Source organism: Plecotus auritus (assembly GCF_963455305.1).
Source record: "Plecotus auritus genome assembly, chromosome: 3".
Lineage (NCBI taxonomy): Eukaryota > Metazoa > Chordata > Mammalia > Chiroptera > Vespertilionidae > Plecotus > Plecotus auritus.
Window position 1 is genome coordinate 198,087,613 of NC_137772.1, and position 15,970 is coordinate 198,103,582.

At 35.4% G+C, this 15,970-nt stretch overlaps 1 protein-coding gene across 2 annotated transcripts in view; it reads right to left on the bottom strand.

Annotated features, from left to right (window-relative positions):
- PIK3C2G (phosphatidylinositol-4-phosphate 3-kinase catalytic subunit type 2 gamma) overlaps positions 1-15,470 on the bottom strand; it is a gene marked incomplete at both ends in the record, with an annotated part of 259,737 nt that extends 244,267 nt beyond the window's left edge. The window contains 4 exons of one of the 2 annotated variants that reach the window (XM_080659571.1): positions 3,497-3,611; positions 10,309-10,466; positions 12,015-12,097; positions 14,808-15,470. In XM_080659571.1, coding sequence (XP_080515697.1) covers positions 3,497-3,611; positions 10,309-10,466; positions 12,015-12,097; positions 14,808-15,470 — 1,019 coding nt within the window. Of the gene's footprint in view, positions 1-3,496; positions 3,612-10,308; positions 10,467-12,014; positions 12,098-14,803 lie in introns of both variants that reach the window. The other variant, XM_080659572.1, reaches the window with a different exon arrangement.
- Positions 15,471-15,970: the final 500 nt, after the last annotated feature.

Consider the following 15,970-nt stretch of genomic DNA (forward strand, 5'->3'; position numbering starts at 1 on the left):
AACAAATTAATTTTTGTTTAATCAGAAAACTGTAAATGACATTTAAAGTCCACTTTTAGTGATTATAAGTTACCTTTATTTTGGTCAAACTATTTCTAAACATTTACTGATTATAGATTTTTTTTTAAAATTTAAATGTCAGAAAATGAGTGTTCTGTAAGTTATCTTTTTTTTCTTGTGTTTGACCTAAATGCTATATGTTGAATTACAAACCCATGTTTAATGCACAAATATATGATCATTATCCCCAATGAAACTTCCTTTTGACTTTTGTTTCCAATTTACCATTTGTCATGATTGGAGGCTTTGCTATAGACTGGAAAGTCTGTAGGCTTCAGACCCAAATAAACCCATGCTATCCTGACTGTTGCTTCCAAATTTTATAACATTTAGTAAGTTACTTAATTTCTTAGCCTCAATTTTCCCATCTTTAAAATGGGAATAATGATGCTTTTCTCATATGAGGATGAATGGTGCTAAATATGAAAATTCTAGCTCATAAGAAGCTTTCAGCAGTAAAATAGATTCTGTTATTGTATTATTATTATTATTATTATTATTATTAACACTATCATCTCCATGCCACTTCCTTAAGCATCCCTACTTTTATCAGAGTTCCAGTTTTCCAAAAGCAAAGTTATCTCTCAAGTTATTAAAATTTTAAAATTCATATTCACCTGAACTCCTATTGGTCTTTCTAACCCCTTCATCTGACTTCTTGATACCATCCTCTGTTATTTCCTTATGGAATTTGATTCACCATTGATCTGTTCTGTGCCTTCTATCCTTTTCTCTCGATTAGATTTTCCTCTCAACTCATATATATTACCAGATATCGCTTATCCACATTCCAGAATAAACTAAAAAGTCTGAAAAATTAGATACTAGAAAAAATAGTAATGGATATTCTACTTATTAAAATAATAACGGATATTCTACCTATTAAAATCAGTATATAAAGGCTGTTGGTCTCAAATAATAAGCAAGTCCTAGATATATACATATCTTTAAATTTCCATTAGGGAATAAATGACTGTAATTAATCTAAAGTAATACTTGGCAACTTTCCTATTTTAATAAAACCCAGGTAAATGAATTTTTAATAGAAATAAATGACAATAAAAACAGTTTAGAAATCTATTATGTTCATATTAACAAGGAAAAAAAGAGTAGAATGATATGAACAACATTTCCAGCAGTCAACAATTAAGCTATCTATTTATGGATGACTTATCCTTTAAAACAATAATTAAGTCAAGGTCCATTATAAATACTCTCCACATTATACTTTTCCAAATTTCTATTCTTCAATTCTTTTGCTTTTGGAATGATGCTTCCTACTGATAATATTAAATACATAAATTTAATAAAATTTCTTGTTTTTTACATCAAATGTTTAACATCAGCCAGATTTACATTTGGAGATGTACATTCAGAAGGGGAATTTTAATGAAGACTCAGTATAAGATTGTTACTGAAGTGTTTCTCCTTGCTCATTGGATACACTGTCAAAAATATGTTGATGGAAGGAGCAATTTAGTCACTGAGTGTTGTCAATCTTTTGATACTCATAGAAACACAAAGGGGAAATGTAAATGGCAATCTACCATATTAAACATTTTATTCTTTATTTCTTTCCTGCTTAGAATGACTATACAATACCATAAGATGAATATTTACTTTCTTATAGTTGTACTAGAGGCCCGGTGCACAGATTCTAGAGGCATGCCTTGCCTGTGCCCTCTCACAATCCGGGACTCCTCAGAGGATGTTGGATTGCCAGTTTCTGCCCGATCCCCACAAGCCATGCCGAGGTACCCCACCAGTGCAGGAACCCATGCACCAGGCCTCTAGCATGCATATAAGATCTTTGGTTAATCTCTTCCCACCCTTACCCTCACCCCTTCCCTCTGAGATTAATTTTTCTGTTTCATGTTGCCATGCCTGTGTGTTAAGCATCTGCCCCCTGGTGGTCAGTGTGCATCAGAGCTACCAGTAGAATGGTCAAACGGTCACTTGGGCTTTATGTATATAGATTATATTTTCAAGGTTGTCTTCAAGGAATTTTATGACAATAGTTATTGTGGCACATTAAGAGAAGGTGAATTTTCTACCAAATAAGTATTTGCAATTGACATACATAGAACAGGCTTTTCTTGTTGTTTTAAAAGCTTCCTGAATAAAGAATAAAGAAGGTATTGTAAAACTTACTATTTTTTGGAAATATTATTTGGAAAAATTTATTTACCTGGGTTTTATTAAAATAAGACAGTTGATGATATTAATATAGATTAATTATAGTAATTTATTCCCTAATGGAAATTGAAGGCTATATATATATATATCAGGGATATGCTTACTTATTTGAGTATATCAGCTGACGTATGTATTGATATAAATTCTTTTAATAAGCAGAATTTTCATTATTATTCTTTACAATATCTAAATCACTGAGATTTATTTTTATTTTTATTGATTTCAGAGAGGAAGAGAGAGGGAGAGAGAGAGATAGAAACATTAGAAACATCAATGATGAGAGAGAATCATTGATTGGCTGCCTCCTGCACGCCCCCTGCTGGGGATCGAGCCCACAGCCCAGGCATGTGCCCTTGACTGGAATTGAACCTGGGACCCTTCAGTCCGCAGGCCAATGCTCTATCCACTGAGCCAAACCAAGAAGGGTGAATCACTGAGATTTAAGTTGAATTTATTGGGATAACACTGGTTAAAAAAATTATACAAGTTTCAGGTGCACATTTCTAAAGAATGTTATCTGTACATTGTGTTGTGTGTTCACCACCCCAAGTCAAGTCTTAATATACTCATACTCAAACCCTATGTAATTTTTAAAAATCAGTATTTAACCCTAGCCAGTTTGGCTCAGTGGATAGAGCGTAGGCCTGTGGACCAAAGGGTCCTGGGTTTGATTCTGGTCAAGGGCATGTACCTCAATTGCAGGCTCCTCCCTGGCCTGAGCCCTGGAGTCAGGGGCATGCAGGAGGCAACCAATCACAAAATAAAAAATAAAAAAGTAATAACATAGTTTCAAAAAATCAGTATTTAATCAACAATCTAATATTATTCTAAATTTTAAAATTACTTATTACAAAATAGTTTATTTTTAAAATTGTGATAAGTACTAATAAGCTTATTATAGATAAAGTGACTTGGTTTGCTCAGGGTTTTCTTGATGTCTCACTTCCTGGGAACCCCCTAAGTCCTAGAAAAGCTGAGATGGTTCGTCACCCTAGTCACAGGTCACTTAAATACCTGTTGCCATAAGCACCCAAAATACAAAATAAAACCAAGAGTTAGACTGTCAATATGATTTATAAAATTTTAAATTCACCTTAAAGTGTGCAAAATTGATTTAATTATTCTGATTAGGAGAGTATAGTGCTGAACAAAGTCTGATTAAAGGGAAAAAAAGTCAGTGCTGCTTAACATACTAGTAGGTTATAACAATGATCAAAATTTACCTTAATCAGATACTTACTTCTGTAAAAATTCTTCATAGCCACATATACTTAGAAGATAATCTTTGTGGAATAACTGGTCATTTGTCCAAAAATGTAGAATTTCTGCAATTAGGTCTTTGACAAGATAATTAGCTAAAAACAAAGGTGAATAATAAAGTCAATTAGCTTATCATATATTGGCTAAGAAAAAGTATATAAGCACAAAAAATGATATAAAGATTATGATGGAACTGTCTAGTCCCATCAAGAAAAATTAAAATGAGATTTATTAGTTTAGTTTGATTTGGAGGTGTTTTTGAAAAAATTGTATTTTGTTTGATTAGTCTGTCTTCATATTATATAATAGAGCAAGGTATCTCATTCCTGATATCAAAATATTTGGTACATTGTAGCTGTGCATAAAAATATTCTACTGTGACTACCTTTAAGGACTTCAGATATCCCAATAAGATCACATAGTGATAAGTGGCAATCCAGGAGTCTAAATTAAATCTGTCAATTCCAATTCTTTTTTTAAAAAATTTTTAATGATTTCAGAGAGGAAGGGAGAGGGAGAGAGAGATATAAACATAAATGATGAGAGGGAATCATTGATTGGCTGCCTCCTGCATGTCCCACAATGGGGATGGAGCCCGTAGAAACCCGGGCAAAAGCCCCCTTCAGGAATCGAACTGTGACCTCCTGGTTCATAGGTCTACACTCAAACACTGAACCACGCCAGTCAGGCTCCATTCCAATTCTTAATGATTCTAACTCTCTAAAGCTGATTTTTCTTCCTTTCCAAAGTAAGAGCTACTTGGGAAGGTTCTGCTTTGAACAACACTATAATAACCTTAATGAAGATGTGTTTTCCTTCTCCACCTTCTCTGGAACTCAAAGTGTAAGCATATTATAATGTAAAGGCTTTTGGCTTCTCATATTTACATTCCATAATCTCCTCCCTAAGCTTTTACATGCATATGCTATTTAATAGTGGCCACAACCATGCTGCATGTTACAATATATGTCTATGAAATATGTTTCTAATTATAAGTGATAAATAGTATGGGGCTCCTATCTTGTCATAAATGATAATAGTTGAAAATTATATATATCCCCTATATAATAAAAGCCTAATATGCTAAGTGTCTGGTCGTCCAGTCGGTTGTTCAACCAATCAAAGCATAATATGCTAATGATATGCTAAGGCTGCTCAACTGCTTGCTATGACGTGCACTGACCACCAGGGGGGAGACGCTCCAACCATAGGTTAGCTTACTGATAGAGTCCAGTCATCGGATCGGGACTGAGCGAGATGGGCCAGACACACCCTGGAGCCCTCCCTCGGTCCCTCCCTGGCTGGCCAACCTCCCTCATGCACTGGTGGGGTAGATATTTATAGATATCTACCTCTATCTCTTTCTCTATCATATATCTATATCATATATCAGATATCTATATCTGTATCTGTATCTGTATCTGTATCTGTATCTGTATCTGTATCTGTATCTGTATCTCTATCTATCTATCATCAATATCTATGTCATTTCCGTGCTTTGAATGTGACCTTATGGTCTCAATCAATGTAAGCAAGTGCAATAGGCTTTAGCCAGTGAGAACTTGAGCAGCATGTTGCGAACACTCAGTTGCATTCCTCTGAGTAGTGTTTTGTTAGCAATTATATGTTTACTTTGCTGTGGCTTCTTTTACTGTCACAAGTTTTAGTTTGTAAGGAAAAAACTGGCTACTGTGCGAATTATCCTGCTGGACCTGTCACAATGAAAAAAAGAAAGGATATAACGATTGATTTTAAAAAGTACGTTTTTATGGTAGATCAAGACATTATCAAATAAATGGTTGGAGAAAAAAATGATAAAGATAATCAGGGAATTATGGATTGTGGAACTGCTTTGACATGGGAGAGAATATCTTAAACACACTGCTGGTTGGGAGTATTGACTGAAATAGTATGAATTGAAGCTATAAAAAGTTATGGCCCCAGGCAAAATCATGACTATAAGGGCTTTGACTAGTAGGGGAGAGCGTTGCCAGTCTATGACACAGGAAAACATCTTCAAAGACACCAGTTCACTTTAATTAACTTCACTCCCATTTCCAGGACTGCATCCCTGTGCTATACCGGGCATGCATGAATTCCCCACTTCCACTACAATCATCTTTCACTTACATCAAAGACTTCATAACCCAGTTTCCAGCTATTATTCCTCTCCTGTTCTTTGCTTTGATATCTCTTAGTACCAGATTCATGTTATTCTGGAAGTTTTATTATTACTTCAAGTTCAGTATATCTAAACCTGAATTATCACCTTTCTCTTTGCAGCCAACCATTAAGTATGTGAGTTAAACTTCTCATCCATTTTGTGGGCCAACAAGAATTATGGCTTTTTAAAAGTAGATTTTATACCTGTTCCTTCATTTTGGCAGCTAATAGAATCCTTTTCCCATTTCTTGTAGACTCCCACTCCATGCAATTCTTCTCAATCTGTTGTCCATATTGGAAAGGCTAAGGCCCATTTGAGATTCTTTAATTATAGTACTCCACACCTTAAATATAATTTTTATGCATTCCCCTCTATTCCTTTACACCTTTTTGAGATGTAAAGTATCACTGCTTTTTACTAAATCTTACTTCTTCACTGTTATCTCTCCTACACTTGGGCTCCAGTTCCATCAATTAAAGGCCCCCCTTTTTTTTACATATTGCATATCCCCCCTAACCCCCCGTGAAAGCTGAAATTAAGTGGAGCCATTTCAAAATAGATTCTGAAATGTCACTCCAGAAGTACCTTGCATGTTTTGCTTCTTGAAAGTTTGAACTGTTTGGACTGGGCCAGACCTTGAAATTGAGCTAACACCAAGATTGTTTTACAAGCAATTTTTGGTAAAGCCATCAGAAGAGCAGACATTCTGACTACAAGGACTGATGATTATGGACTCTCTATCTGAAGATAGAACCAGTAGCTGATCCTGTAAAGTTCATGAGTAACTCAGCTTCACAGCAGCAATAGAAATTCTTTCTTCTTTTTCTTGTAATTATTCCTTTCCTCATAAAAGCTCCCTTCCTTCACCCTGTAATCAGGGCACGACTCTATCTGAATCTATGCTTCTCAAATTACTTTTCTTTGATCCCAAATACAGGTTGTGGCTACAGTTGTTTGTATGGAAAATACTGCAATAATTATTAAATAATAATACAAGAATAAACTGTATTTTTTTCTACTCACGACTGTAAACCTACTTTTTTTCCCCACCCTTAAAACATTATTGTCTCTCATTTTGGCTTTTGAATTTTTAGTTAACACTCTAATCTAAATAGTGGATTTCATGTAACCCTCATTTGATTCGAATGTATAAGTTGCAAGACTGTCATTCACAAAAGCTTTTTCTCATTCCATTGAGATTTTTGTTTCCCTGCAATTGCTGTCATTTGGCTCAAATAAATTTATAAAAATTATCTATACATTTGGATGTTGCTTACATCAACAATACACTATTCGAACTTTTGTTCTTTACAGAACATCTGTATTACTAGTAAAACACTAATATAAAGTTGTAAAGGGATTGCAGTTGAAGGGGTTCAGAACAAGCCTCCCCAAGATGTGCTACTTTGGCATGTGGATTATTTTGAGCTGAAGGCAATCCAGACCCTGGAAGCTCATGAGAAACTTTTACCTCCCCTTAAATCATTTAAATTTTGGCTTATCCATAATGAGATAGATTTGGGCCAGGTAAAACTTTTGATGACCTATGTATATATGATAGGGCAACTGTATTAACTCTTCATCTGCTGGCTTTTTTGTCCTGTGAAAGACCTTCCTCTCCTCTGAAGCCCCAAGTACCTTACCTCATCCTTAGCTCAGAATACCATATATACCTCATTTTAACTTTCTGTCTCTGAACCTATTGAGGAGACAGAGGGAAGCTATGTAGTCAGAAATGGGGACCCTGTGGGGGAGAGGAAGTAAAACTTGGGAACCAAACTAAGTGGAATTGCTAAGACAACCCAGCTGGGCATGGAAAGAAGGGCACACACGAGAAAAACTTTAAAAGACAAACTTTAAAATGTATGGATTATTGTTAAAACAGGCAGCTTGCAGGTAACCAATCACAAGGCAATAGGCATATAAACCAATCCCAAGGATGTTGCTAAGGCAGAATTCTTTGAAAGAACCAATCAGGAGCTAGCAAGACTGTATCCACCCCCTAAATTAAAAAGTGCCCACTTCCTCTCATGGGCTCTCTCTCCTCCTCCCTACACTCAATGGGTTCCTGACATTCCTGTGGCAAGGGAACATATCCCTTGCACTCACGTGGCTTATGGCCATGTGGGACCCTACACATGGACTTACAGACTTTAACACCTGACTGTAACATGGAAAGGAAGCTCTGGACACTGGCCTGCTCCTGGAACCCCAGCTGCACCTTTTCCAGGACTGGCTGCTCTCAATAAACTTTGCCTGTTAACTGTTTTAGTCCATGACTTCATTCTTCAATTTCTTGAGACAGTGAACTCAGACTCAAATCTCACATTTTTGTTTCAGTGTCATGTATGTGGGGGTCTCTGACTCTCATGTATTTGGAGGTCCCATGTGTACATGTCATTAAATTTGGTCACTTTTTCTTATTAATCTTTTACATTGATTTTATTATTAGACCAGCCAAAAAAACCTAGAAGGGTAAAGGAAAATTTCTTCTTCTCCCACACAGTTTTAGCCACCATGATTGTTTTAAAGTGAAGACATTTGAAATATTATTTGACCTTTTCTTATCTGACTAAGGCAGAGAAAAACAGATTACTTAAAATATAGCTACCATTTTTCATTCTGAGCTAGTTTCCTGCAAATTTCAGGAAGCAGGAAGGAGATAGACTGCCTATCTATTAGTATAAGAAAACAATATACCAGTAACTCTCCATACTTTTCTATTAAAACTCTAAAGCTCCCCTTCACCCATACCAAACACTTTCACATTAAATGGGTATAAAAAACTTTACCTCTGGGTATTCAGCAGGTAAATTATTACTAACTTTTATGCACAGGTAAACAGGCCTTGTCTTTTCTTGTTAATTTGTTTATTGTCAGTTAAGTCACAATACCTTTCCCCCTTAAAATGTAAATAGAAAGAGAATAGCATAGGCTGGCTACACTGTATATTTTAATGAATGTGTTCTTTCTCCTCCTCTTCTCTACTTCATCCCTTCCTCCTTTTCCTCCTTTTTCTTATAAATACGTTTAATATTCTTGAGAACACAGATATCCTTTTTACCACTGTACATCTCTAACAGTAAACACAATGACCTAATCACTTTACTGAAACTTCGAATAAAAGTGAAAAATAGACTTGGCTGGTGTGGCAAGGTTGGTTGGAGCATCCTCCCATGCACAGAAGGGTCAAATGGTTGCAAGTTCGATTCCTGATCAGGGTAAGAGTGGTAAACTGATCAATGTTTCTCTCTCCCTCTCCCTTTCTCTCTCAAATCAATAAAGAAGATGTTTTAAAAAAATGTTTAAAATTAAAATAAAAGTAAAAAATGAGCTCTGGCTTGCTTAACAAAGAGATATCTTGAATATGTGGTGGCGGGGGAGGGAATGTTGGAAATTAAATACTGTAAATTGGAAGAAGAGTATTGGTCTCCCTAGTTCACAATTATTTCATTTCTGCAGTAACTGAAACCAACATGACCCTAGCCATTCTGATTGGATCAGGTAGCAGAACCATTGATCTTGGCTGCACAATCAGAATCCTGCTTTTATAAATATGGAATTGGATCCAATGGAGAGATTGAAATTTCTTTAGGTAGCTGGCCAAATAGCATTAAACCTTGAAAACTTGGCTTTACATATGTTCTGGAAAAGCAAGGGAAATGTGAAAGGCAATTATATGGAGAGGAAATGAGGCGAGAGGCATACAGAGAATTTGGACTGCTTGTTTATCTGCATATTACCAATTTTTGCTGAACTCTTACTCTTAAATTCTGTAATAAATCACTCTATTCTTTAAAAATGTTTATTTTTTTTCTGCCAAAGCCAGCAGAAGTTGGTTTCTGTTAGTTTCAAACCAGATGGTCCTATTAATATTCTAACATATTGTTATATTTGTAGTCACCTGTACTCAGAGCCTTGACTGGAGTAAGAAAGAAAAAGCAAAAAATTAAAAGTAAAATAATCAATGAAAAAATATTTATTGGATCATTATTTGTCAAGAAACAATATGTGATATATAGAAACTTAGTAGCAACTAAATTTTGTTCAAAGAATTAATACTGTTTTGCAAAATACTTGACTATAGGTGAAGTAATATAGTAGAGCACTTTACAGACATTCTAAAACTTTAGAGAAATAAGAATTATTTGGTGAATTTAATGAAATACAGATCCTTAGGATCCATTCCAAGAGACTTTGAGTCAATTTGATTCAGTGATTATGTTGGGCTGTACAGAGCTAATATAGTTCTATGTATCAATGTATATTCTTCCTCACAATTTATTTATATTTCAATTAAACTCATTTCTAATGCATTTTCATTCATATATATCTAGACTCTCTTTGAAATTGGTTTTTAATATGCTAAAAACTTACTATACTGCCATCATTTAATAGCAGGAAGATAAGGTGTCCTAGACTGAGCTACCAGTATGTGAAGAGAGGTCTTCAACACAATAGCTAAACAAATGTTAACAAAACGTTTCTAGTTGTTTTCCTAATACTTCACTTCAGGGCAAAATACTACCTAATAATGCTGCATTTAATGGTTTTCACTAGTGGATTCAAGGCTATGCAGACTGTACTGGCTTTATATAGATTTTATGCTTATTTGCAAGGTTGCTTACCACGTGGCATAAAATGAAGTAGCTGTGTTGAGTTACCAATAAAAATATTTATACTAAACTTAGTATCAGAAAAGAGTTGGTATGGAAATGCTGTAGTAGTGCTCCAGATCTTCCCCGAATTGGAATTAATGTCAGCTGCATGATATGTTTCTCTGATTCTGAAAACAAAAGATGAAAAAATTACTTAGGACAAGATTATGAGAAACATCATGCAGAGTTTTTTATAGAAGATAAGAAATATGAAAACAATAAGCAGCTGATTTGTGACAGTGCTATGAACTAGGCCAGATTGGTAAAAATTACAATTATACCAGAAACAACCATTGAGGACTGTTGTTGAAGCTTTTTCACAAGCACCTTATGTGAAGCAATTAAGAATACAGTGCCATTCATAAAACATAAAAATTCACTCTTTCTAATGATTACTTGCTTTATTATCATTGCTTCTGAAGCCTGACCTCTTTGCCTTGGTTTTTGTTTATGCCTAATTTTTTTAAAGCTAGAAGTCACTCATCTTAATATAATGATTTGGTAAACAAATTCTCTTGTTTATCAAATTGGTAAATGCCATTTTGGGCTGTCCACTTTTCTTAAATTATTGGATTTTACACATCTTTGAATTTTACATAAATAATTGAACTCAAAAGTCATTTGTATATTCTGAACAATTGCTTTTTGCTCAAATGAGCCAGAGAATTGAACAATAGCTTCTCCTTGGAGCCAGAAGTCTTGAGTTTAATCCTGGCTCTTCCATTTAGTAGTCAGAGGCAAGTTATGTGACCGGTCTCATTGCACAACTAAGGATATTTATATCTATAGTGGTCCTCACTTAACCTTGGTTTTACTTTCTGTGCTTTTAACATCGTAATTAGCTAGTTACTATTAGTTATAGGAAGAGAGTAAAGGGGAAGCCCGACATTATAAGCATGGTCATCTGGGCAGCTTCACCAGAAGGCTCTACTTCACCCTCCCCAGGAAACCACCCATCCATTCCCTGCAGATCCCTGGGGAAAGGGACCAAAGGAAAGGGGAGATGGGCCCCTGCACAGGGAAGTTAGGGTGATGTAGGGAAAGGTGCTAGCCTGTCAGTCTAGCCTGGGGAACAATGGCTTGGTTAGGGGGCGGACCCCATCAGAAGTGCACAAAATCTTGGAAAGTTAAAATCCATAGAGAAATGAGCTTTCTCTCTCTTGTGCAACTTGTTCCCTCTCGCTCTCTTGCTCTGTCACCTCACTTGCCCATCTGTTTGCATAGCCATGTGGCCTTAAGCAGCGGCATGACCCATGGCAGTGTGGACCACCACCCTCCCCCGCCAGTGGACTGTAGCTGGGAGTACAGACTAAACTAGCCAGATATTGGACTCGGCTGGATGTTCAAATGAAACAGAAATGATGGGCAATGGCCTTAATTCTGGCCTGCTGAAGATAAGTCTGGACTTCTTCCATGGTGAGATAGACAAAGATGGGAACTCCTTAATTTTACATCTTCAATAAAGCTTTCCTCAAGAGAAAATTTACTTGACTATAGACAACAAAAATAATGCCAGAGGTTGAGTAATGATCCAATTTGTCATAAATTTATAACTTTTCATTGTACTGAAGATTACAGAACATTTTATATGCCAAGTAAATCAGTTTACTAATGTTAAATAGACAAATTTATGCAGGTGTGGAAATTTCAAATTTTAATGAAATAACAACACTTACTTTTTTACTTTGTCACAAAAGGAGGCCAGAGTTAAATTACTGCCTTCCGGTACTTCAATTAGCTGAATGGAACAACCTATCAGCTTAAAATAAAAATTGTTAAATTTATATAGTTTGGTGTGGGGAAAGGATTAATTCAACTCTACCTTTTTTATCTTGTTTTAAAGATTTCTACTGTTTTACTTTTTATTTTTTTAGATTTTTTAAATGCAGTAATACATATAGAAAATTGCACAAATCTTAAATATACAATATAAGTTCTGAGGGATGTATATAACTGTTACATCAATATTCCAATCAAAATATAGAACATTTTCATTACTTTAGGAAGTGTCCCCACATCTCTTTTTGTCAATCTGGACATCTATTTGAAAACTATAGTTATTCAGATTTCTATTACCATTGATTAGGTGTATGTGCTCTTTTGTTTCTGGCTTCTTTCAATTAAATGACATATCTTTTTAAATTTATCTATATTGTCTCACATATCAATAGTTCATCTTTTTTATTGTGGACTAGAGGCCCGATGCACAAAATTCATACAAGAGTAGGCCTTTCTGCCCCCAGCTGCCAGCACCGGCTTCCCTCTGGCACCTGGGACCCAGGCTTCCCTCGCAGCCCCAGCCCCAGCTTCTTCCGGAAGGTCGTCCGGAAGGATGTCTTATCTAATTAGCATATTACACTTTTATTATTATAGATTAGTGGCATACTAGTGCATGAATATTCCACGATTTGTTTATCTTTCAGTTGATGGACATTTGGGTTAAGTTTTAGAGTATTTTTTTAAAAAAACCTTAATTTTTATATGCAAATATTTATATGGTCGTGTTTTATTTCTTGTGAATCAAGTTATAAATGGCTCAGTCTTAGGGTGGGCATACTATTAACGTTAAAAGAAATTCTTTTTGCCTTATGTGGTTTGAATCTCTTGTCAGGTACATATACATCTAAACGTATTATGTCTTCCTGATTGACCCTGTTATCCTTTTATCATTATGAAATGACCTTTTGTTTTCTCTAATAATGCTCTTCATTTCACTTTTTCTGATATTAATAACCACACCAACTTTCTTTTGCTGTTTGAGCGTTGTCTTATTATTTCTTTTACTTTCAACCTATCTCTACCTTTGTTTCTTAAGATTGTCTCTTGTAGACAGTAGCAAAGTCTTTTTTATCTAGCTTGTCAAATTTCTCCTTTTTATTTGGAATGCTTAGCCTATTCATACTTAGTATATCTATGGATATTTTTGGATTTAAGACTGCCATGCTGATATTTGTTTCTTCTATTTCATTTTGTTTTTTTATTTCTTCGTCCCTGCCTTTTTGGTCATTCAATACTTGCCCTTTTCTCAAGGATTGATGTCCTATACTGCCTGTTGTTCAATTCCTAAAATTAGTCGCTTCACATATTTTGTCTAACTTCACAGCTGTTTTCTGTGGTAATGGAAAGTTTAGTACTTGGTACATTGTCATGATCAATAGTAGAAGTTCCTAAAATTCATTGACTTTCAATTTAGATTAGTTGAGGTGCTACCTCCTCTGCAAGTGGACATAATTAGTTGTTTCTTCTCCAATGAACTCATCCTCTTATTTTGCTCTCTTACCTTTATTTGTTTGCAAGCTAATTTGAATAATATGCTACTCCTGAAATCAGGTGTCCTGTATTTCCTTCTTTGAATTTTCTAGTTTATCATGTATATTTTAAGAATATATTAAACTAGAGGCCCGATGCACTACATTCATGCACTTGGGTGTGTGTGGGGGGTGTCCCCTCAGCCCAGCCTGCACCCCTTTAGCAGTCCGGGAGCCCTTGGGGGATGTCCAACTGATGGCTTAGGCCCGCTCCCCCAGGGAGAGCGGGCCTAAGCCAAAATCAGACATCCTTAGGGAGAGGCTCCCGCCACCGCTGCTGCACTTGCCAGCCATCAGTCTGGCTTGTGGCTGAGCGGTGCTCCCCCTGTGGGAGTGCACTGACCACCAGGGGGCAGCTCCTGTGTTGAGTGTCTGCCCCCTGGTGGTCAGTGCGTATCATAGTGACTGGTCGTTCTGCTGTTCAGTCAATTTGCATATTACCCTTTTATTATATAAGATAGTTGTTGAATAAATGAAGAATCCTTTTGCTTCACTCTGTGAATAACAGTTGCAATAATATTTATTCTTCATACTTTGCTTCACTTGTGTCTAGACACAGTATAAGCAGAGAAATGTTCAAATTTGTGTAAGAAAGTCTAGAGTTACTAAAATGATTGGAAAACTACTAATGAAACCATTAGGAAGAATTGCACAATTATTATTTAATTTCCTCTTCTTGGAATGATCCCAACAGAATTTGTCTGCCAACAGCATAATTTAGGAGCATCTGAGTAAAGGGATATTTCTCCTAAGAATAATAATCTAAAGTTTTAATTCATGATAGCGTGACTCAGAATATAAATGTAATGAAATTTATGTATGTTTCTCTGTGCATAATAACACAATAAAATAGAAAATACTATCATTGAAACCTCCAACTGTGGTATTTCTATCTAATAAAATGTAAATACTATAATATTTTATTTATATTTGATGAAACTGGAACTTTAAAAATTATATTATAAAAATTATATTGCCCTTTCTCAGAAAAAAATCATTAATTTAGGAACACAGGATTAGTGGATAATAAATGCTTTTTTTTTTCAACTGTAATATTATACATTTATCTATTTAAGGTAGTTACCCTCATTACTAAATTAATCCAGCATATTATTAAATAATTTATATTCATATTTTTAGGTCAACATATATAACACATACCTCTTTGTCCTTTGACCATGAACTTTCATACATCCTAGGTAGTAAAGAACCTTTAAAGAGCATTGAAGAAGGTTCCACAGTGTTTGCATTTCTATTCCTTTTATTCTCTTCTTTTGGCATGAAGTCAGTTGAGAAGGATGGATATATAGAGGGAATGCTCCTTTCAAATCCTATATGGTAGTTATGATTTTTATTTTCCAGTTCTGTTTGTGAATTAATTTGATCCAAACTAGTGGATGAAGGAGCTGAAATATTGAATCTGTAAACATCAGCACCATGATGTTTTCCTGTGGGGTTTCTCCCAGAGCTTTCTTTATTTATGTTTTGAGGATTTGGTAGCGCAGAAGGCCTAAAACCAATTACTGGTGTTTTTCTAACTTGGTAACAGAAGAGCTCTGAGCTTTTAGAATTGAATTCATTTAAGGATATTTGCTGTACTTCATCTAATGAATGCTTTGGTGAACTGGGCACAAAAATGGTGTTTTCTTCAATTTCACCCTGATAGAATGGAATTTTATTATTGATTCCGTCTACTAGCTGATCAAAACCCAGACTGACTTGGCTAGGAGAAGGGGGTTGATTTACAGAGTGCAATTCCTGGTGTTCATGCTGCTCTTCATGTGATTCACTGGGATTTAGATCTGTTTTCCAACAATATGCCATTCTTTATTGTATATAACTGAGAGGATTGACTTTGCTCCAAGTAACTCTGTAATGAAATTTTAAAAATATAGGAATTTTCCTAGAAAAAAACATAAGGGGAAAGAAAAAAGTTCTTTGATTAATTAGTAATTAAAGCTTGCAAGAAAAAAATATGATGAACAAATATAAACAATTATTTTAAAATTTCTCTTTAGTGCCCTTGCTGGTTTGGCTCAGTGGATCGAGCGTCGGCCTGCAGACTGAAGGGTCTTGGGTTCGATTCTGGTCAAGGACACGTGCTGAGATTGCAGGCTCAATCCCCAGGGTGGGGCATGCAGGAGGGAGCCCATCTCTCATCATTGATGTTTCTATCTCTCCCTCTCCTTTCCTACCTGAAATCAATAAAATATACTTTAAAAAATTCTCTTTAGCAAAGTAAACAAGTCCTTGAGTAATATAAAATGCCATCAAGGCTCACAACATTAAAATCTGAGGGGGTGTATTGATTCGTAAAACTCCTG